General features: G+C 33.3%; 1 protein-coding gene across 9 annotated transcripts in view; it reads left to right on the top strand.

Annotated features, from left to right (window-relative positions):
• CNOT2 (CCR4-NOT transcription complex subunit 2) overlaps nt 1-11488 on the top strand; it is a 132156-nt gene extending 120668 nt beyond the window's left edge. For all 9 annotated transcript variants that reach the window (NM_001428274.1, NM_001103277.3, NM_001428272.1 and 6 more), the window contains 5 exons: nt 549-610; nt 700-749; nt 2544-2644; nt 4360-4504; nt 10339-11488. In NM_001428274.1, the coding sequence (NP_001415203.1) occupies nt 549-610; nt 700-749; nt 2544-2644; nt 4360-4504; nt 10339-10425 (445 nt within the window). In that variant the 3' untranslated portion in view covers nt 10426-11488. The remainder of the gene's footprint in view (nt 1-548; nt 611-699; nt 750-2543; nt 2645-4359; nt 4505-10338) is intronic.
• The last annotated feature ends 11203 nt before the right edge of the window (nt 11489-22691 follow it).

Below are 22691 nucleotides of genomic sequence, written 5' to 3'. Positions count from 1 at the left end.
TCGTTTTTGGTAACCTCAGTTTGTCTGTAAGATTGTCTGTGCTGCCATGCTGCTTCATGTTTTTCATTTCTCAGTTGTTTTTGTCTGTCTCCCTCCCAAACCACCATCCTCAATCAGAAAGTAAGTTTCATGTTGTTGATGATCTTTGTTAGGCTTGCTAATGTATAAGCACCTAGTGCCAGGTATATAATAATAGATACTTTGTAAATGTTTACTGAATTTGAACTTTTGTTTGTAATAATTACTTTTTTTCTGGCTATAAAAATGGGAAAGTAATTTTACTTGAAGACATAGTATTAATGAATTTAAAGCATTCTGAGTTGAAGTAGTTTTTATATATACAAATGTGCACATATGGAAGTATATTTTTTAACCTTGTTTCAGTTTCCTGCTGTGTAAGTCATAGTAAAATCAAGAAAAGAAATTGAAAGTTTGAGGATGCTCATCTTAATGTATTAAGTCATTGTTTTTCCTGATTTCCTAAAATAAAATTAGAAATCTCTTTTTCTGCTTTGGACTTCAGAATGGTTTTTTTTCCCCTTATTCAGAAATCTCTACCCCAAATTTGCTTCACCCTGGGCATCTTCACCTTGTCGACCTCAAGACATAGGTAGGATAATCTATTTTTGTTTAGACTTTTAAAAAATGTGTTTGTAACTGAGAATCAGTTAATAAGGCTTTTTTCATTTTATTATCCAGACTTCCATGTTCCATCTGAGTACTTAACGAACATTCACATTAGGGATAAGGTGAGTGTAGTTTATTATTCTACTCAGTCAGCATGAATTTATCTGTTTTTAGGTACTGTTTTTCAATTCTGACAGCATAGTTTTTTGAAATAATTAGCAGTGGTCTCAGGGGTATGTTTTTGTATGTCCATTTTGTTATATGTAACAATTTAATTTCTGTTTTTGTTTATAATCTTGTGTTTTGATGAGGTCTGGGTTATATTTTTTAAATATTTTAAAAAGAATGTTAGGACCAGTAAAATCTTTTTTATCGTTGTTAATAACAGGGTGTAACCATAACCACAGTTGATGGGAACAAAGTAACATGGAAAATTTGAAAATTTCCTCCTGACATTTTCATTTTATGTATCTATCAATAAGAAAGATTTTTCTTTATGAATACTACAATGTTTTTAATGAAAAAAATACATTACATTTTAAAGCTATTATCTTTGACTTTTTTGGCTCATTTTCTATTTTTAATTACCTAAATTTCTAGTAATAGATAACTATTAAGAGTTTACAGCTTTAATCTTTTTATTATTATTCTAAGAAAGAAAACACTTCTGCTTTAGGGGACTAGATTTTGGTCATGTGAAAGGATACGTATAATTTGTTAAAAATTATATATTTGTGTTACGTGTATAAATATGTATAATATAAATATATATAAATAGTGTCCTGCATCTGTACCACGCAGTTTGTGCAGTCAAATGGATATTGACGTTGCACATAGGCAAGTAAAGAGAAACATGTATTTGTCAGTATGTCTTGAGTAGATGGAAGACAAGAAGTATGAGGTAGAGCTAGTTTTTTCTGTTTATGGATTATGTGATTTGCTGCCACTTCCATGATAGCACTCATTTATTGCTCCAATTACCTGAGCGTTCCAGAACCTTTTCTTGTAATAATTTAAGAAATAATGCCTTAGGATAATTTGTCACATTGAAGACTGTTGCTTGAATGGGGATAATATGAGAGGAGAGAAAAATGACATTCCAAGAATGTGTAACAATAACTAAATAAACATTTAAATACAAGTGTAAATAAAGAGATAAAAAAATATTTATTTTTAATGTCAGAATTTGAGACTATTGAACTTGTGTTTGATAGTTTGTTAGGCGGTTGTTTCTCCTCTGTGGAATGACATATAGAGTAGCCATCTTTTAGTCATCCATTTAAACAAAATAAAGAATGTATCCCTTTATGATTTTTATACTTATCTGTGTTTTGCTAAAAGTACATAACCATTTTGTGAATCACTTTCAGTTGTAAATTCAGTTAATATTTAAGGCTTGTATGTATCAAGCACTCTACAAAGTGCATTCACATTATCACTTAATTTCAGTTACATTTTTAGTAATTCTTGTTGGTATTGTTGACTACGTTTTATAATTGAAAGGTCAGACACATTACAGAACTTGGATATGGTCATATTAGTAAGTAATGAAACTAGGACTTGAATGTAAGTCCTTTTTTGCTGAACACAGTGTTCCACTATTATTGCCACGTTGATTATTAATAGACCCTCAAGTAAGACAGCATTAGAGCTTGCTCAGAAGTTTTATTTAGCTTTTTCCTCCTGTTAATACATAAAATAGATATATCAGAAATAATTGTTCAGTGACTTTAGTCATTCAAATGATGAAACTCCCCTTTAAAATTATATAACTTACCTCTGTAATCATGTAATGGCAGTTATCTGCTGCAGAGAGGAGTTTCTGTTTTATCTTTACATTTTTACTTTAGTGGAATCAGTTATATGTTAGGATTTTCAAACTCATTTTACATTTCAGAATAATGTATCTTTTCCAGCTGGCTGCAATAAAACTTGGCCGATACGGAGAAGACCTTCTTTTCTATCTCTATTACATGAACGGAGGAGACGTATTACAACTTTTAGCTGCAGTAGAGCTGTATGTTCAAAGTATTTTTAAAAACTTTTGTTATTATGGTAGATCTTGTTCTAAAATATTTTCTTTTTAATGACAATGGCTGTAGTTTTTGTCTTTGTCTTTGTTTTTAGAATGGAAATATTCATCAAGAAATTAAAGTTGTTTTGCTTTTAGCTGTATACATAAAAAGCATTTTCAAACTTAAATAACCCTAAATTTGTAAGAGGTCAGGATCAGCTTGATTTGTGCATTTGGTAAATCTGATTTTTATAAATAAATGAAGTATAAGATACGGTCCATAACTGTGGGTCATCTTTCTCCTTGTGGAACCACTTAATGCTAATGACAGTGAATTTCATCATTTATTATATATATTGAGCATTACAAGGGCAAGGCACTATGCATATTTCTTGTATATTTTGAAGTATTGATAAAATGAACTCCATAGTTATTATCAGAAGCCTGTTGGCCAACTTAAATAAACTAGTATTAAGAAATGGGTCCATTAAATATATTGTTTTTCTGAGCATTTCTGTTTTTACCTGATGCTCTAAGAATAAAAATTCTGTGTCATTTTTTATATGTCCAGTTGGTAGCATTTTGTTAGCAATAGACATTCTATTAATCGTGTTTACTATAAAGTGAATTGTTAGCAAAAACTTACGACGTAATGATTGGGAGACCTTTTTATAGAGTTAAGTATTTTATATTATTAACATATTATTTAACATTATTAACATTCCTATAAATGGCATTGGATCAGATACTTTTAAAATGTAAAATTCACTGTGTTGGTAATAAATTGTTTTTAATTTCTCAGTTGAGAATTTGTTTTTTTCCATGTTTTCCCTCATTTTTTGTAAGAGCATTTGTTACTTGTTCCTTTTGATTTACTCCATACATAAATAAATTCATCAGTCATTCATTCATCCATCACTGGCAGTTCTGTCTCATATCTTATTTATGTCTAAAAATATATAAACATATATAAAATATATGTCTAAAATAACTCCTCATTGTATTGATAGGAGGGAATTTGTTTGCATGGAGGTTTGTTCTACCAGAGACATTTTTTTGTGGTACATTTACCTCCTTTGGATGTTACTTCCCTGGTTTACAGGTGGTGTAAACTGTCATTAATTCTTATGTGAATATTAATGGATATCCTTTGGGCTATTGAGAATTTAGGATCAATGAGATCTGAATAAAAAATAAAAGTAATACACTCATTAAGAATTTTCTAAATATTTTAAAATTTGAAATTAGTTACAAATTTTATGTGAATTTAGTTAATTCAAATAGGCTTTGCATTTAGTTTCTTACAAAATAACACAAATAGTTGAGATTTTTGTTTGTTTTAATAGATATCTCAATTTCTGTTGAATATTAAGAATGAAAAAGGAGTGAAGTTTCTGGAACACTGGATCTTTATTTGGTCTGCCAAATTTTTTATCACATTGCTCGTAGAGCTTTTAAGATCTCATTTTGTTTGCATAAAAATAAAGATGTGTGTATTAATTAAAGAGTGTGGTTTTGGGAGAAATTTAAAAAGTCTTTTCCTATATTTATTTTACTAGGTTTGTATTTAATAACAATAAAAATCAGGGTAAAGAAGCATCAATATTCATATAGTTATTGTGTTGATTATTTTCTGAAAAGTGTTTTACAAGATGTAGAAAATGTTTGATATGAGCCACAGGAAAAAATTAATTGTCTTTTTCTCTTAAAAATTGAAGTTTTAACCGTGATTGGAGATACCACAAAGAAGAACGAGTATGGATTACCAGGGCACCAGGCATGGAGCCAACAATGAAAACCAATACATATGAGAGGGGAACATATTACTTCTTTGACTGTCTTAACTGGAGGAAAGTAGCTAAGGTATATTTTTTTCCGTGTGCAACTGTGTAAATGTATAAATCTAGATTTTAATAAGAAGTGTCTTCTTTTATCTGTTTATATGTACCAGTACATCCATTCTAATAATGTGCCAGATATTTGCCGAGTCCTTTGTCTCCACCTCCTTGGCTTGTTTTAAATTCTGGGAGAGTATCTGGAAGTAGTTCATTTTACCTGTAGTTTAGGAAAATGATTGAACTTGGTAAGAAATTTTGTAATTTTTCACAAGCCTTGGTGACATTTGAAATATTTTTGTGTCTGCTCAGTTGTAAAATAAAGATACCCTCTTTCAATCCCGGTCATGTATTCTTATATTATTATTACTTTAAAGTAAGCAAATATGAGATTTTTTCTTAAAACCAGTATATAAATAGACATAGACTTTTTAAACACTTGCACTCATTGTAGGAAATTTGGTTGAGTTTTTATTTGCAAGTAAATATAAAGAAAGAAAATTGTAAGCATTAATCATGATTGTTCCTTTGACTAGTATGTGAAATAACTGGGGGGAAGAGGCCAATGGAAAATTGTTTTGGTTTGCAACTTTTCCTCACAAAAACACCTTTCTAACTGTCCCACATGCAGTTTTCATCAGTGCTGTGGCATATTACACATTTGTGTTTAGTTCCTTTTGTAGGTACTTAACTCTGCCTAGTAGAAAATATAGTTCACAGTGTCTGATTTCATAACTTCAGGATTTCTCTGAATGTTCTTTCCACTGACAGATCTTAAGAATTAAAAACTAAAGAGTTAGTTTTGTTGGTTTTATTAAATTTAAACAGAAAAAACTACTTCTTTTCATTGAATAATTTTTTAGTGTTTTTTTTTAATCAGCTTTACTAAACTGAAGAGTAAAATATTTTTAAAAGATAAGATGCTTACCAGATAATTATTACAAAATTTTACATCCCTAAAAGACTTCATATAAAACATGAAAAAAAAAACTGAAAAGGTGAGCTAAAAAAAAAAAGATGACGACACATACAAAAGGTTAAACCTTTTCTCATTATTATTATTTTGGGGTATTTCTCTAATGGTAAGTGTCATTGTTTCTCAGTCCAAGTCTAGATACCACTCTACACTGTACTTGAGTTATTTTAACAATTCTAATATGCACCTCTTGACTTTAAAAGGTAGATTCATGACCTAACCTTTAGTTAAATACAAATAATTACTTACCAATAGTATACAGGACATTGTGTATATTACCTGTTCTTTAATAAATATAATGAAGTAAAACCATAACTGTCGTATCAGGATTTGAATTTAACTCCTGTTTCCGCTGTTTATACTTTGACCTTGTACTAGTTTCCTTTCCATACCTGCTTCCTCTCCCTGGTGGCTCAGACGGTAAAGCGTCTGCCTGCAGTGTGGGAGACCTGGATTCGATGCCTGGGTCAGGAAGATCCCCTGGAGAAGGAAATGGCAACCCACTTCAGTACTCTTGCCTGAAAAACCCCATGGACGGAGGAGCCTGGTAGGCTACAGTCCATGGGGGTCACAAAGAGTCAGACATGACTGAGCAACTTCTCTCTCTCTCTCTCTTCCTTATCTTTTAAATCAGAATGATTTTTGCCTCTGATTATCATGTAGATTAATTGAGATTACACAGACACACATAGACACTGAGTGCACTGCTTGGCATACGTTAGGTATTTGATATGGGAGAGTAGTTGTGGTAGTTTGTTGTTGTTTTTATCAGTGTTATTATTATAGATTACTATAATTCCAAGATGGAGAAATTCTGATTGTTGTTAGGTCAGCGGTTCTAGCTTGCTTCAGAATTATCTGGAGGCCTTGTTTTATCATCTGGCAGGTTGCTGGGCCAACCTGCTTTGTTTCTGGTTCAAGTAGGTCTGTGGGTGGGACATGAGAAGTTGCTTTGCTAACCAATTCCCAAGTGATGCCAGTGATTGTGCTGGTCCTTGACACCATAGTTAGGGAACCTCATTCTATAGGAGGAGTATCTTTGGAAGGGAAAAATTCTAATAGTAAATAACTGAAGTTTGTTCTACTCATTTGAAGCTTTTTGCTCAAGATCATAAATTATTCCAAATACATGCAAAAAGAAATAGATATTTGCATCAGTAGATGTGTAATTTTAGTTGAATTTTAGTTTGAAATCTGTGAGGAAATCAACTTACATGAAAAAAAAAACCAGTTTTCCAGAAAGAGAAATATTCAGAAACAACTTGAACATTAATAAGTTCCCTAATTTCCCATGAAAGCAATTTCTCAGGTAAATGTCATGTTAAAGAAAATTATATATGTTTGTGTGTGTATGTAAAGTAATAATTTTACCCAGTTTTGTCTGATCTCTCCTAAGTTGAGCATTTGCCTAACTTTTACCTTTAAAATGTTTAGCTGTGAAGTGAAAAATAAAATTTGAGAAATATCATTATTAAACTATTTTTGAGAAATCTTTATTAAAGTAATTTGTTGGCCACTTGCACTGATATTCTTCAACAAAATTATCTTCATAGTAATGAAAATAAGCAGAAATACTGGTTTCTATCAAGTATTAATATGCAGCTTTCTTCTTTTGATTCTATTTTAAAAATTCATGGACTTAAAACTTTTATGTTTTATTCACAGAATAAACTTTTCACAAAGGCTTCTGGGGTTTGTTTTTTTAAAGGATGTTTTCACTGTTTTTCTAGAAATTGGATTAGGAATTAAGAATCCCATAGTATATTTATTAACAGACTTCAGCAAACTGTCTTCCATTGATGTGCCATGTCCCAAGTCAAAGTCCCCATCTGTAAAGTGATTGTGGTTTATTATTCACAGGTAAAGAACATGAATTTAACAGCATCAACTGATAAGAAGCCTTCTGTATGAATTAGTATTATAAGTTAATAGCTTGATGTTATCATGGTATTATTGAAAAATATTGACCTGATCGAGACCGTAATCATTTTTTCAGTCATACTTGTATTTCACTTCTGCAAATTACTTAATACTTTAAGTAAGGGATTAGATTATTTAAATCAGAAGTATACTTTCTCCCCTAAAATTTTCTGTTGATTTCTAGGATACAGCCCCATTATTTATATAAAGAATTTCCTATATCTCAATAATGTATTTTCATAAAAATTTTGATACTGTAACCAAAAAAACACATGCAAAAAAAATTTTACATCATATTTGCTTATTCTTTTTTAGATAATCTATTTTGTTGTCACACTGTGTGATCTGTCCTATGTAATTAAGTTGGAATTATTAAATATCCTATTAATTTAAAAATTTGTTATACATAGTCTCAGTGAGTAAGATTTTTAAAATAATTTTATCCACAGAGAATTTTTAGGTGAAAATAGCTTTCTCAAACTATAAAGACTTAAAGTGTCAGAATTCTTTCAGGCTGAGTTTACCTTATGGGTCCAACACTGAGTAGGATTTTTAATGTTTAGGATCCTTTATCATATCATAACCTACTATAAATGTGATTTTTAGTGCCTAGAACTCTTTCTAGTCTTTAAACCATTTAACTGTCATCTACAAATCTTTTTTTCCATTAAAGCAATTATATGCATAGACCTTCGAATACCTAATCTTAGAATATTTAAAAATTTTAAGTGTTCTGTTCCTAAAACAAATGAAAATTTATGTTTATTTATTCATTAGCCATTAATTATACCCCTGCTGGGAGTCTGGCAACTCAGTAGTATTCTCAGTATTCTGGGCAGTAGATAGTGATACACAAAACAGACACACTTCTTGCCCCTACAGATTATACAAAAGTGTGTATGTGATGTGTGGTACGTGTGTACATGTAAGATAAATATGTAAAAAAGATATCAGTAAAGTTAGGGAACAAAGAAAAAGTCTTTTAAGTCTTTATGTCTTTTGAGAAAAATAAAAAGACATAGAAGACAAAAAGATTTTTAAAATGAGACCAAATTTGATCTCTTTAATTTCTGAATCTCTGATATATAAAGTCTTTGAGATTTTAATTATCATATTTACTCCCTAGGTTTAGATTGATCTTCTAATATGATGAAGTTACTCTAGTTTAAATTCTGATAATATACAGTGTAATTCACCAGTGTACAATGATGAGGACAGGACAATAGAACAAAATTTTAATTTCTATATCTCAGATAGTGGAATATATGATTTGTCAGCTACAAACACACTTTATACCCAATAACTACACATATTTTGAATCTAAAGTTAGCCAATTTTAATTTCTAAAGAATGATACAACAGGAAGATACTTTCTCCACTAATTTAGATACTTATCTTTAGCCAGGCAATAAATTCTTTTAAAACCTAGACAGGGTATCTAGAGAGGGAGAGGTGCCTACACAAAGCTTTAGGAAGGCTATTTTGAGTACGATGATGATGCTGGTGTTTGCTAAAGTTTTACTGATAAGCAAATAAGCTCTGTGCCTTAGTTAACGCTAAAGTGAACTTCTTAAAAGTCATCACAGTGTGCCTGCCTTACAATCACTGGACTGAATTTTTTCAACATTATTTCTGGATAGAAGTGTAATTAAGTAGTTTTGGATCTCGGGCTAAAAATAGTGTGTTATACTGGAAAAATCATGGGCTTTGGTGTCCTACAGGTCTAGATCCTACTCCTTGATCTGCCAGTTATTGTATGACTTGGGCAGGTTACTTGTGAGCTTCATTTTCCTCCAATGCAAATATGAAGATAATGATGTCTACTTTTCAGTTATGAAGATGAGAACAAAACTAGTTCTGTCTCTAGTTTTGACACATACTAGGCTTCTGATACCTGCTATTTCTATAATTCTTATTGTAATATCCTAAAATTTTAAATATTTGGTTTTATAACTCATAACCTAGGTTTTCATTGTAATAATGAAATTTTCACTTAATTTAATAATGAAAATATCTATCATGAATTAATTTGAAATAAAACAGGTAAAATATATTAAGCCATGGTACTGACATTACTTGGCTTTCTTTAGTATGCAGTGCATATAATGGTTCATAATGTTTTAAATGGGATTAACTGAGATGGTTTGTGCTACCTGAATACAGGTTGTAGAATTAATAATTTTAGAACCTCTGGCCTTTTGGTTTAAAAAGGTGGTTTTTTTTTTTAAATATACAAAGTTATATTCTTCATCTCTCTTCTTGATCTTGGTGAAGTATGAAGAATTTGCTTTATCATTCTTAAATTTTAAAGCTCATGTAGTGTTTTGAAAGTTTAATTAAAATGAGCTATATATAGTTCATCTTCAGATGTGCCTGTAGCAAAAGCACTGTCAGTTTTGGGGTGGCAGTTACATCTTTTCAGGATTTGAGGATTGTGAAATGAAAAGTCTGGAGAGGTGTGAGTTTTCCCCAGATAATGACCTTAAAATAACTTTAATGTTTGTTTTTTAAAAAACATGTGATAAGACAAATAGAGAAATCCTTTATTTCCAAACTTTTTTCATGGAAAAAAGATTTTTAAGTTTTATACTTCATTGAAGGTAGCTTTACTTTAAATTATAATTTTTAATACTTTTTATTAGCAATACAGTAATTGCTCCCTTCAAACTTTTATTTTTGAGCAAAAAAAAAATGCATAAAATTTCTGTGTCATAAAATAGATGCTCATGACTAGTCTCTGACTTTTATGCAGAAAGTCTACATTTTTGTATTTATCAGATAGAAACTACAGCACATTATTTTTCTTCAAGCTATATTTTACTTACTGGGGAAAAAAAGAGTTGGTATATCTCTTCATTCGTATTTCTTGTAGGTATTTTATTTGTTCATATAGTAAATATATTTTGACAAAAATCTGAGATCAGAGAGAGAGGAAATCATCTAAATTTTTAAATTTGGTTTTATAGGAGTTCCATCTGGAATATGACAAATTAGAAGAACGGCCTCACCTGCCATCCACCTTCAACTACAACCCTGCTCAGCAAGCCTTCTAAAAAAAGACTTCCCTTTTCTTGGGGTATGGCTGTCTCAGCACAATACTCAACATAACTGCAGAACTGATGTGGCTCAGGCACCCTGGTTTTAATTCCTTGAGGATCTGGCAATTGGCTTACGCAAAGGGTCACCATTTGAGGTCCTGCCTTACTAATTATGTGCTGCCCAACAACTAAATTTGTAATTTGTTTTTCTCTAGTTCGAGCAGGGTCTGAATTTTTTTTCATTTATTTTTTTTTTTTTTGCCAGCAGACAGACTTGGGTCTGTAAAGACAAGCAAGTACACTGACAGAAGTTTACCATTTAGTTTCTAAAATGTAAAAAAAGAAAACCCACAAGAGACTCAACAGAATTAGACCACAAAATTTGCATTGTTCATTGTAGCACTATTGGTAATAAAATAACAAATGTTTGTGCATTTTTATGTGAAGATCCTTCTCGTATTTCATTTGGAAAGATGAGCAAGGTCTGCTTCCTTCATTTTACTTCCCCTTCTGTTTTTGAAAGGCAGTTTCGCCAAGCTTAACGCAAGAATATCTGACTGTTTAGAAGAAAGATATTGCCACAATCTCTGGATGGTTTCCAGGGTTGTGTTATTACTGAGCTTCATCTTTCCAGAATGAGCAAAACACTGTCCAGTCTTTGTTACGATTTTGTAATAAATGTGTACATTTTTTTTAAATTTTTGGACATCACATGAATAAAGGTATGTATGTACGAATGTGTATATATTATATATATGACATCTATTTTGGAAAATGTTTGCCCTGCTGTACCTCATTTTTAGGAGGTGTGCATGGATGCAATATATGAAAATGGGACATTCTGGAACTGCTGGTCAGGGGACTTTGTCGCCCTGTGCACTAAAGGGCCAGATATTCAGCAGCCAAGGACATCCATACCCAAGTGAATGTGATGGGACTTAAAGACGTGAACTGAGACAATTCACTCTGGCTGTTTGAACAGCAGCGTTTCATAGGAAGAGAAAAAAAGATCAATCTTGTATTTTCTGACCACATAAAGGCTTCTTCTCTTTGTAATAAAGTAGAAAAGCTCTCCTCACTGCAGTGTTGACTTTGATTTGAAATTGTGAACTTATTTCTTCAACATGAAAAAACAGAGAAGAAAAACTTTTACAACTGAATGGTATGACTGAACAATTTAAAATGCAGTCTTTTTTTTTTTGCTTTTGACAGCTCATTTAATGGAACCATATACCATTTCATTTGCAGGTTAAAAATGTAGACATTCTTAGTGTTAACCAAGTCTAAACAAAGAAAACTATTTTTTAAGTGAATAATAACAGCATTAGAAATAAAACTTCTGAACACTCCAGACACCCAATCAAAACACTTTGCTTTTGTGAGAAGTGTATAAGAAATTTAATAGACCTTTGAGATATATCTTAAAGAAATAATGTACAAATTAAGCCAAAGAGGAGTGGAATCATCTTTCCCTTCAGTTTGCTTGCCTGGTTATTTCACATACACGCTGATGGATTCTTTTCCATTTAAAGATAAATATTGAAGTTATGAAAGTAGAACTAGAGATGGGAATTTTTTTTTAAAGCAATGAGTTTTTATTCTTTAAAATTTTCATTTTAAGCTATTTTTTTCTATGAAGAATGAAAGTTAATTGACATTTACTAAATCATGTTTGAAAATGAAACATAAACTTATTTGTATATCGAATATAAAATGACTCAAGACTTACCTTTTTCTATGTATTTTGAGATATGAGAAACTGACATCAAAATATCAAGATTTTATAATCTTTACATTTAAACCAAAGCATCTCTTCTGTAGGAAGATGGTACTTACGTAATTTAACTTTTGTGCAGATAAAAACTTCACAGAACACATACCTAACTTGGCATAAATAAGAATTTAATCCAGAAATAAATTTCTTAAAAGCAGATCACATTTTTTCATAATAATATACTATGTAAAATGTAACTTTTCCTACATAATCAAAAGAAACAGAAAGAAAAAAATGGAAGGGGCTCTTTATTCTTACAAGTATAAACATACCACTATCACGATTGGGACTGTGTGAATAACTCACAAAAACAAGATAGCTCATCAAGTGGTTTGGCTTTCTACTTGTTTGTTTTAACTGCTATATGCAAAGTTTTAAGTGCATATTTTTCCAGTTTTCTGAGTTCCTTTTTACTCTGAATCATCAAAATGAGAAAATTCTTACATGTAAACAAACTTTTTATAATTTGTTGATAGCAGAAATTGCCATGTTCTTGACTTCAAATCCAAGTTTAAAAATTCTATCTGAAATCTTTAAAATACTAAACTGTTTAGCACACTGTTATATTCCTTGGTTTTATAATTTGTGGTTACATATGGACAGAAGTTGACCTAAACTAATATTTCCAGTTGCCTTAGATTTAATTCTGTTAACTTTTCCCTCTATAACTAGTGACACATACATTTGCTAAATAAGTTTTGTGATTATACTGTAATTGGCTTTCTGAAACAAAAGCTACTTAGTTGCGAAAGAAAGTCCTTTCAGCTGTTTAGTTTCAGATATATTCTGTGCTGCTTGTGATACTGTAATATGATAAATTTCACCTTTAGGAATTTTTCACTGCACAGATAGTTTCACTGGATACAACATTTTAATTAAGAAATGAAATTTTAAATTCTCACAGTATATAAATTTTTCCAGTTTCATTGGTCTTTTCCTTTTTGCCACTGAACCTGGGACACAGTAGGTGCTTGATAAATACATGTTGATTGGTATAAATGGATAATTCCAATTTGAAAATAAAGCAGTGGGCTTTGAAATAACTTTTCTGCCGTAGTTCCATTTTTAAAAGAATCTTTTTAGGTATTTTCAGTTCTCAAAACTTTAAAATTTTTCCCACTCTGGCTAATCCTTTTGAATCTTCCTTCATTCCAAAACCATAGATCTTCCATTCTTTTGCATCTGAGCATGGCTGCAAAGGAGGACTCACTTATTTTAACTTAAATTTGCTTAATAGCATCAATCTTGCAAAAAAATTGCTGAGAAATTAAATGTGTATATGTGTAAAGAAAGGGGATGTCCATGTTTAATGTTCTCTTAACCACGGTTTGTCTGTGAGTTAACAAAGAAGATACAGGAATACCTGGTAACTGGTTCTAAAACAGTCTCTGGAAAATGACATAAGCCAGATATATCTCAGTGTCTTTAAAACATAGATCATAATGGCATGTCAAGTTTCTCTCTTTGCTGCTAGTTTTACAGCATCACTAATGAATTAGATCATACCATGAATAAATGACAAATCTAGGAGATGAGCAAATAAACACATTAAAAGTCAAAATTGGAAATCTCAATCTAACCCAGTAATCTTTTAAAATTACATCAAATAGGATACATTGCACCAGAAAAATTACTTAGTTTTGCACTTTGGTTGCTATTAAAAGAATAAAGGCTGGTGGGATATACCATGGCTTAAAAGTTGTTCATATGTAGGTCAAATTGTTATTTTATTGCCAAAAACAATTAATGTAATCTTCAACTACGTTAACACAAGTACAGTGCTCAGAACAAGATAGGAAAGTTTGATGTATTTTTAGAGCTACCATGACTAGGGAAGGCAGGAGAAAGTGTGACGTGCATTCTAGCTACCAAGCAACACACTAAGTGTTTCACATGGATTAATATGTTGTCTTAAGCATAGCATCAGAGGTAAGGTTTTTGAATATCCTCATTATATGTTAAGGTATTAAAAAAAAAACCCACCAGGAAGAAGGAATGTGTAGCATTAGAGAATAAATTTAGGAACCAATAATCTGTCTTCAGGTATCAAACTTGAGCTGTCAGTGAAAGACAAATTTCATTTGTGTAACTGAAGGGCAGAACTACAACCGATAAGATTTCGGCACTATTAAAATGTAACTGAGATAAGATTTTGAAAAGAGTTGATTTGTAAGGCATTAAATTCAACTTCACATGATGTAACCAAGGAGAGACTGGCTGGACAGTGTTCTGTGTACAAGGTAAGGAATTGAACTGGATGACTGAGTTTCTGTCATTGATTGAAAACATGTTTAAGTGGGATAATTACTGTATTTAAGCAAACCTAATTGCCAACAATTTTAAGGTACCATTATTTTGTATTCACAAAGGGACAAAAGTAGTTCAGTTAGAGAAATCACAAATTTCAAAATGCCTAGCAGTTTCAAAGGTGTCACATATGGGAAGAATTGAGTTGATCAGATGCAGCCCTCGGAAGAGAGACAGCAGACAACTATGGGGAGACATAGTAGCTGTCTTCAAGTACAAGAAGGATTTAAATGAAGAGGGCAAGTCTCAAACCAGCGGGTGGAAGTTGAGACAAATTTTTGTTCTCTATATTAAGGTGCCTATCCCACAGTATTAAATGCTTCATGAAGTGAGATTTCCATCAACAGAAACGTTGAAACTAGATGACTTGTCAGAATTGATGTTGAGGCAACTATCTTTTTGAGTAAAACGTTGGATTTGGTAACTTCAGCTCTTTTCATATGTTGATACTCTTCCTGATCTGAAGTCAAAGAACATGATGTCATCAGGGCTAAAAATTACATACTGAAAACACTGATTAGTCTAAAATGTGCTCTTCTCTTAGTCATAAGTAAGGTTTACTTTAAATTACTGCAATATCTTTGGAAAGGTTTAATCAAAAAAGGCAACTTGCATTTTTAATTTTGGAGTAGGAACATCAAACGGTAAAGCACTAGTAAATCATGTGTATGTGTATATTCCCCAGACTTATTTATGTTTGTATTTAGTTCTACATTCAAAGGAGAAAAGAGTTTTAAAATTTTGAGGTGAATTTCAGCCTGTAATCATACACTGTATTAGTGTACAATCTGTTTTCTGTCACATTGGTGATCATAAAAATTTGATGAAGCAATAATCCTATTTTTTATTCATAAAGAAAACTGATCATTAAATTTGATTATAGAAAGCTTAATTTGGATTGAGACAGCTGCAGGAACTCACCAGTTATCCTCTAGTTAGGTAATTCTCAAACTGGCTGTGCACAAGAATCAACTGGGGAACATACTAAAAATATATTTTAGGTCTCATGTTTACATACTCTGAGGATCTATGGAGAGGCCAAGAATACAAAATTTAGTTAAGTACCACAAGTCATTTCTGAAGTTAGTGAACTACCACTTATACTATTCTATGCCTACTGTATAAGTATTAACTAGAATAAAATCCTCAGATCCTGATGAAACTCAAACCAAGTTGATCTTGGGATAATGCATTACTGTGTATCGAGGGCATCAACCAGTGTTCTAGTACAGACACTGCATTGTTAACAATAGTATTTACTAGAGCAGAATACGAAGGGAGTTAAATCCATTTCCAAGTACAACACAGCAAAGATGCTTTTTCTCTTTTTTTTTAACCTTAGCAATTTCCTTGGGATATTTTTGCTAGACATTAGATTGCCACTTCAACTTACATGTGTAAAAACTGCTAAGGGCAGTTGGGTGCACTATCAACTCTATGTCCATCAGCTGAAAAGTTTTTTTTAATCCAGTCATTTAAATAACTTGAAAATGCCAAGAAGTCAATGGTAGTTTTCACTGTCGTAATTTCCTATCTGTCGAAAACCCAAATTATTGCATAGTCTTAACAGCTTATGGCCACCACTTGGCATTTGCCAAAATATTTAATACTTTAGCTAATAAACTACTTATCTTCTCTATAGCAAAACTAAGTTTTCATTTCTAAGGCCTGAGAAGGCATCTGCTGCTGCTAAGTCACTTCAGTCGTGTCCGACTCTGTGTGACCCCATAGACAGCAGCCCACCAGGCTTCCCCATCCCTGGGATTCTCCAGGCAAGAACACTGGAGTGGGTTGCCATTTCCTTCTCCAATGCATGAAAGTGAAAAGTCAAAGTGAAATCGCTCAGTTGTGTCCAACTCTCAGCGACCCCATGGACTGCAGCCTACCAGGCTCCTCCGTCCATGGGAAATTCCAGGCAAGAGTACTGGAGTGGGGTGCCATTGTCTTCTCCAAGAAGGCATCCACCACACCACAAATATATTTTGACATTTTTGTTACAGAAGGTGAGATAAAATAGCCTGTGCCCCACATGGTAGTTCCTTTAAGCAACAACTGAGGATACTAGCTGAGGAAAACAAATTTTTATTATGAATCAGAGCTAGTCTCGATTTTCATAAGCATACCCTGAAACATAATGTTCTGCTAACATGCATTTGTATTTAGCCTAAGTAACATTTTGATCACATAATTTAATTTTTAAAACTTTTAACAGGTGATGTTTTTCTTCCAGATCAATCTATTCTCTAGTATATACTGAAGAAAATTTTAGAAATAACACTTGAGGGTTCTTTAAACATTTTGGGAGAAATGCATCAAATTTCAAAGAGTGTTATGATGTCAACAAATGGCCGGGTGTACGGAATTATTTTTAGGACCAGCTCTATGGTTACTCATTTATAATGAAAAGACTTCTAAGTTGAACTTCGAAATTGATGATTATTCAAAAATATACAGCTCAATGAGAAAAAATTACATGCAGGAATGATATAAATAGTTTTATCCTTTGTATAAAAATAAAGATTTAGGGCAGCCAGAATGTTTTGAAGCTACCTTTAAATCTGTTACATACTGAACATTTATTTTAAGATATAATTACCATATGTAACAGTTGCATGAAGAAATGGTCTGTTTTAAAAGAAAATTTGAGCTGTTAAATATTTTTCCTCTTAGGAGTCAGACATTTTTATTTTTAATGTTTTAGGTTATAATCTTCAAATGGTTAATAGTCTTCAAATATAAAACAAGTTATGTCCCTTTATTGAGTGGAAAATCATACCTGTTTTTTAAAATAATTTTTTTCAGCTCACTCTAAACAATTTAATATTTGAATGTTAAATGAGTTGACTTGCATATCACTTTTTGGAATCCTAATTCTGTCTAATGAATAGAGCCAAAATCTTTTTGCAGTGATAGTGTTCATTAATGAACAGCAATGTCCTCTGTCCCAGAAGTGTTTGTCAGCAGGAAAACAGGGAAAAGAAAGGTTTAGACTTTTGTTTCCAACCTCCAGTTATCTATTTTTCTTAGCATTATGGTTTAGTTTTCTAAACCATATCAAAAGAGAATACTGAAGAAATTTAAGAATAGCCTAAGAAAAAAGGGCCTAAGGACATGACAGTTGTCTTCCCATATCTTAAATTTGTAAGGCAGATTATCATTGGTGAGACAGACTGTCTAACCTGTGTAACACCAGAGGGCAGAATAAGGATATTTACATGGATGTTATGGCAAGGCAGATTTCAACTTAGAAGAAAATACTACACCATAAATGTTTTAAATGTCCAAAAATCAAATGAATAGCACTAGGAGTTAATGACTTTTTCATCACTGGAAGTGTCCAAGCAAAAGCAAGGAAGCTGCTATTAGAAGTATTGGGTGATTCCCTGCATTAAGAGGAAGATAGACTTTTCTTCTGGGGCTTCTCTGATAGCTCAGTTGGTAAAGAATCTGCCTGCTATGCAGGTGACCAAAATTTGATTCCTGGGTCAGGAAGATCCTCTGCAGGAGGGATAGGCTACCCACTCCAGTATTCTTGGGCTTCCCTGATGGCTCAGCTGGTAAAGAATCCGCCTACAATACAGGAAACCTGGGTTCGAACCCTGGGCTGGGAAGATCCACTGGAGAAGGGAACAGCTACCCACTCCAGTATTCTGGCCTGGAGAATTCCACAGACTGTATAGTCCGTGGGATGGCAAAGAGTCGGACACGACTGAGGACCTTTCATTCACTCGGGCTTTTCTTCTACCCTAAAATGATTTAATGATTTGTGTTAACATCTCGTTCCCTGTGTTTACTTCTACAGTAATAGAAGCTTTGAATAGCTTGAATTTAGTTCTGACAAGTCTCTCTGAAACCTGAATACTACACTTAATCTCCCTCTCCTGCATAACACAGTACTACTGATATTTGCTATGCATCTAAAAATGAGCTGTTTCCAACACAAGTGTTTCAGAGTAAAATTAAACAGGAGGACCAGATTAAGTCATCAACTCCTGCATTCTCTACCCACTGCCTTCCCGCCACCACCGCTTCATAGTCAGGTTTCACAATATGGGTTTTGATCAAGGCTAACCATACTTGAATATAAGTATATAAGCACATTTTAAATCCACTTGTATCACCTACACTTCTTTTGTATTGAATACAATAATTCCTTAGCAATGGTGTAGTACAGTAGAAGGGATTTCCCTTGTAGCTCAGCTGGTAAAGAATCTGCCTGCTACACAGGAGACCCACGTTCGATCCCTGGGTGGGAAAGATCCCCTGGAGAAAGAAATGGCAACCCACTCCAGTATTCTTGCCTGGATAATCCCACAGACAGAGGAGCCTGGCGGGCTACAGTCCATAGGGTCACAAGAGTTGCATGTGACTTACTGACTAAACCACCACCAGTAGAGGAAAAAAAGAATGGGCCATGTAATATGCCATAATAAACACATGCACAATTTTGGAAAAGGTATTTAATTTTGTTCCTCTTCATCTCATGGTAAGATTAAATTAGAGCATTTGCTTATAGTTGGTGTTCAGTAGATGTTGGTCCATTTCTCCAAAGACAGACACTCCCCCTGTTAGTCATGGTACTAGGAGGCACTTTCCATATTTTGGAATTATTAAATGACTTTTTAACAGAACTGGGAACTGTTAAGAGAGTAATACCTAAGTTTTCGAAGAACATGGGAATAACAAAATCAACTTGGAATAAAAGTCATGAAATGCTCCAGTCTGAAACATCAGTTACGTCAAACTATTTATTCTTAATGTTAAGACCAAAACTTCTTAGCTTCTTGCTTTCTAATTTCAAAGCTGATTTCCCTTTTACTACATTTGTATTTATATACATAGATGTTCACTTCCATTAACATGAAAGACTGACAGGTGGCAAGAATTTAGGAAATCCAACCAGCACTTCCAGTACAGTATTATGAATTTACTAATATGAAGTGATTATCTGTGCTTTTTGCTTTTCTTTTTCAGTTGCAAAGATAGAGGCTGTATACAAATAAATTTGAACTTTGAAAAAATATTTTTAATAATTATTTACTATTTAAAACAAAATGCAAAGTCTTTGGGAGCTTTTTTTCCTACTTAATATTTAACTAGGTAATATTTAAGATCCCTTCCTGTTCTAGCATGATTATAACTATCTAAAAATAGTAAGTCATGTTCTCAATAATAATTATGTGCAATATCATAGGTAAAGTTTATAGACAGGAAAAAATAAAAGCAATTAGAAAAGACAGTGGCCACAGGAAATTTATTTAGAATGTAAAATTCTGACGCTAATAGCAAATATTTTACTTTCACAATGAAGCACAGCAAGAAAGTTAATATTAGCAAGCTGGAAACGATTTATTACAGCTTTAAGCATTTTTAAAGTTAGGACCAAACAGAAAGAAAACTTAATTTTCTGTGACAATAACAAAATCTAAATTTACATAACTAAAGGAAAAAGTTTGATAAATTTTTTCTATATATTTTTTGTTTTTGGATCACTCGTGCTTTCATTCATATTTACTCTTCTCGAATTGCAAATGTCTAAAACCTATGCAGCATGTGAATTTTAATGAGAAAAGGTGATGACACAATATTAATTTTCTCCCCTATATTTTAGCTATCCAAGTGTGTAGTTTCAGTGTGAAAAACTTCACAATGTGCAAATTTTGAAAATCACATATAAACATTTTCCCAACATATTCCAAATTCACTATTCCTAGCCCTACTTATGATCATTCTTTTTACATTTTAATAAAGGTATATATACATATGAAATTGTATATTGCAACTTTAACATCAGTCACAGGACTTCTTGAGGAATATTGATCTTGAGAACAAACTATAAATAACAATGGTTTTAATGTCCTTGTTTAGATATGTTTTATTTTTTCTTTTAAAAAGAACTTCATCAAGGCTTGACCATGATTCTCCTGAAAACATGGCTGTAAACAAAGAAGTACATCAAGTAAGTTAGTCTGGTCTTGAGTACTACAGTCTTAATCTCAATTTTAATTGGTGGACAACTATGCAAAGAAAAGACTAGTTTTTCCTTTTCCTGTGTTGCCTCTGCCCTCCACAGGAAACAAGATGCTCAGTGGCCTCAGAGCTCAGAATCTCTGACGTCCTAAGTGTTCTTACTACTATCCTAACTTAAGAGAGTTGATGGTGACCTGTTTTCAGAAACTGAGGGGCTGACATATCCAACCTTTCTTGGAAATGTGAAAAGGCAGCCCCAGTTCAAATAAATGAAACTGGTAACACACAGCATTCCATTAAGGATAAAATAGAAGTATGGAAAGTCTTTTTGATATGTTTGACTTTTAGTAAGAAACACATGAAATAATGAAAGGTTCAGAAGAGAAGCAAGCTAATTTAAATAAGAATTAAGAGGAGTAAGTTCAGCTCAGTCGCTCAGTCGTGTCCAACTCTTTGCGACCCCATGGACTGCAGCACCCCAGGCTTCCCTGTCCATTACCAACTCCTGGAGCTTACTCAAACTCATGTCCATTGCATCCGTGATGCCATCCGACCATCTCATCTTCTGTCATCCCCTTCTCCTCCTGCCTTTAATCTTTCCCAGCATCAGGGTCTTTTCCAGTGAGTCAGTTCTTCACATCAGGTGGCCAAAGTTTTGAAGTTTCAGCTTCAGCATCAGTCCTTCTAATGAATATTCAGGACTGATTTCCTTTAGGATGGACTGGTTGGATCTCCTTGCAGTCCAAGGGACTCTCAAGAGTCTTCTCAAACACCACAGTTAAAAAGCATCAATTCTTCAGCGCTCAGCTTTCATTAGAGTCCAACTCTCACATCCATAATGACTACTGGAAAAACCATAGCTTTGACTAGATGGACCTTTGTTGGTAAAGTAATGTCTCTGCTTTTTAATATGCTGTCTAGTTTGGTCACTCCAGTACTCTTGCCTGGAAAATCCCATGTACGGAGGAGCCTGGTAGGCTGCAGTCCATGGGTTTGCTAAGAGTCGGACACGACTGAGCGACTTCCCTTTCACTTTTCACTTTCATGCATTGGAGAAGGAAATGGCAACCCACTTCAGTATTCTTGCCTAGAGAATCCCAGGAATGGGGGAGCCTGGTGGGCTGCCATCTATGGGGTCGTACAGAGTCGGACACGACTGAAGCAACTTAGTAGCCGCAGCTAGTTTGGTCATAGCTTTTCTTCCAAGGAGCAAGAGTCTTTTTCATGGCTGCAGTCACCATCTCCAGTGATTTTGGAGCCCTAGAAAATAAAATCTCTCACTGTTTCCATTATTTCCCCATTTATTTGCCATGAAGTGATGGGACCAGATACCATGATTTTAGTTTTTTCAATGTTGAGTTTTAAGCCAGCTTTTTCACTCTCCTCTTTCACTTTCATCAAGAGGCTCTTCAGTTCTTCGCTTTCTGCCATAAGGGTCGTGTCATCTGAATATCTGAGGTTATTGATATTTCTCTGGAAAATCTTGATTCCAGCTTGTGCTTCATCTAGCCTGGCATTTCACATGATGTACTCTGCATGTAAGTTAAATAAGCAGTGTGACAATATACAGCCTTGACGTACTCCTTTCCCAATTTGGAATCAGTCTGTTGTTCCATGTCCAGTTCTAACTGTTGCTTCCTGACCTGCATATAGGTTTCTCATGAGGCAGGTCAGGTGGTCTGGTATTTCTATCTCTTGAAAAATTTTCCACCATTTGTTGTGATCCACACAGTCAAAGGCTTTGGCATGGTCAATAAAGCAAAAGTAGATGTTTTTCTGGAACTCTCTTGCTTTTTCGATGATCCAGCAGATGTTGGCAATTTGATCTCTGGTTCCTCTGCCTTTTTGAAACTTAGCTTGAACATCTGGAAGGTCACAGTTCATTCACTGTTGAAGCCTGGCTTGGAGAATTTTGAGCATTACTTTACTAGTGTGTGAGATGAGTGCAATTGTTTGGTAGTTTGAACATTCTTTGGCATTGCTTTTCTTTGGGATTGGAACTTTTGGGATTGAAAACTGACCTTTTCCAGTCCTGTGGCCACTGCTGAGTTTTCCAGATTTGCTGGCATATTGAGTGCAGCACTTTCACAGCATCATCTTTTTGGATTTGAAATAGCTCAGCTGGCATTCCATCACTTCTACTAGCTTTGTTCATAGTGATGCTTCCTAAGGCCCACTTGACTTTGCATTCCAGGATGTCTGGCTCTAGGTGCTTGATCACACCATTGTG

This window comes from Bos taurus, chromosome 5 (assembly GCF_002263795.3).
Source record: "Bos taurus isolate L1 Dominette 01449 registration number 42190680 breed Hereford chromosome 5, ARS-UCD2.0, whole genome shotgun sequence".
NCBI lineage: Eukaryota > Metazoa > Chordata > Mammalia > Artiodactyla > Bovidae > Bos > Bos taurus.
Note: the sequence above shows the minus strand (reverse complement) of the source record. Positions and strands in the feature narration are given on the sequence as shown.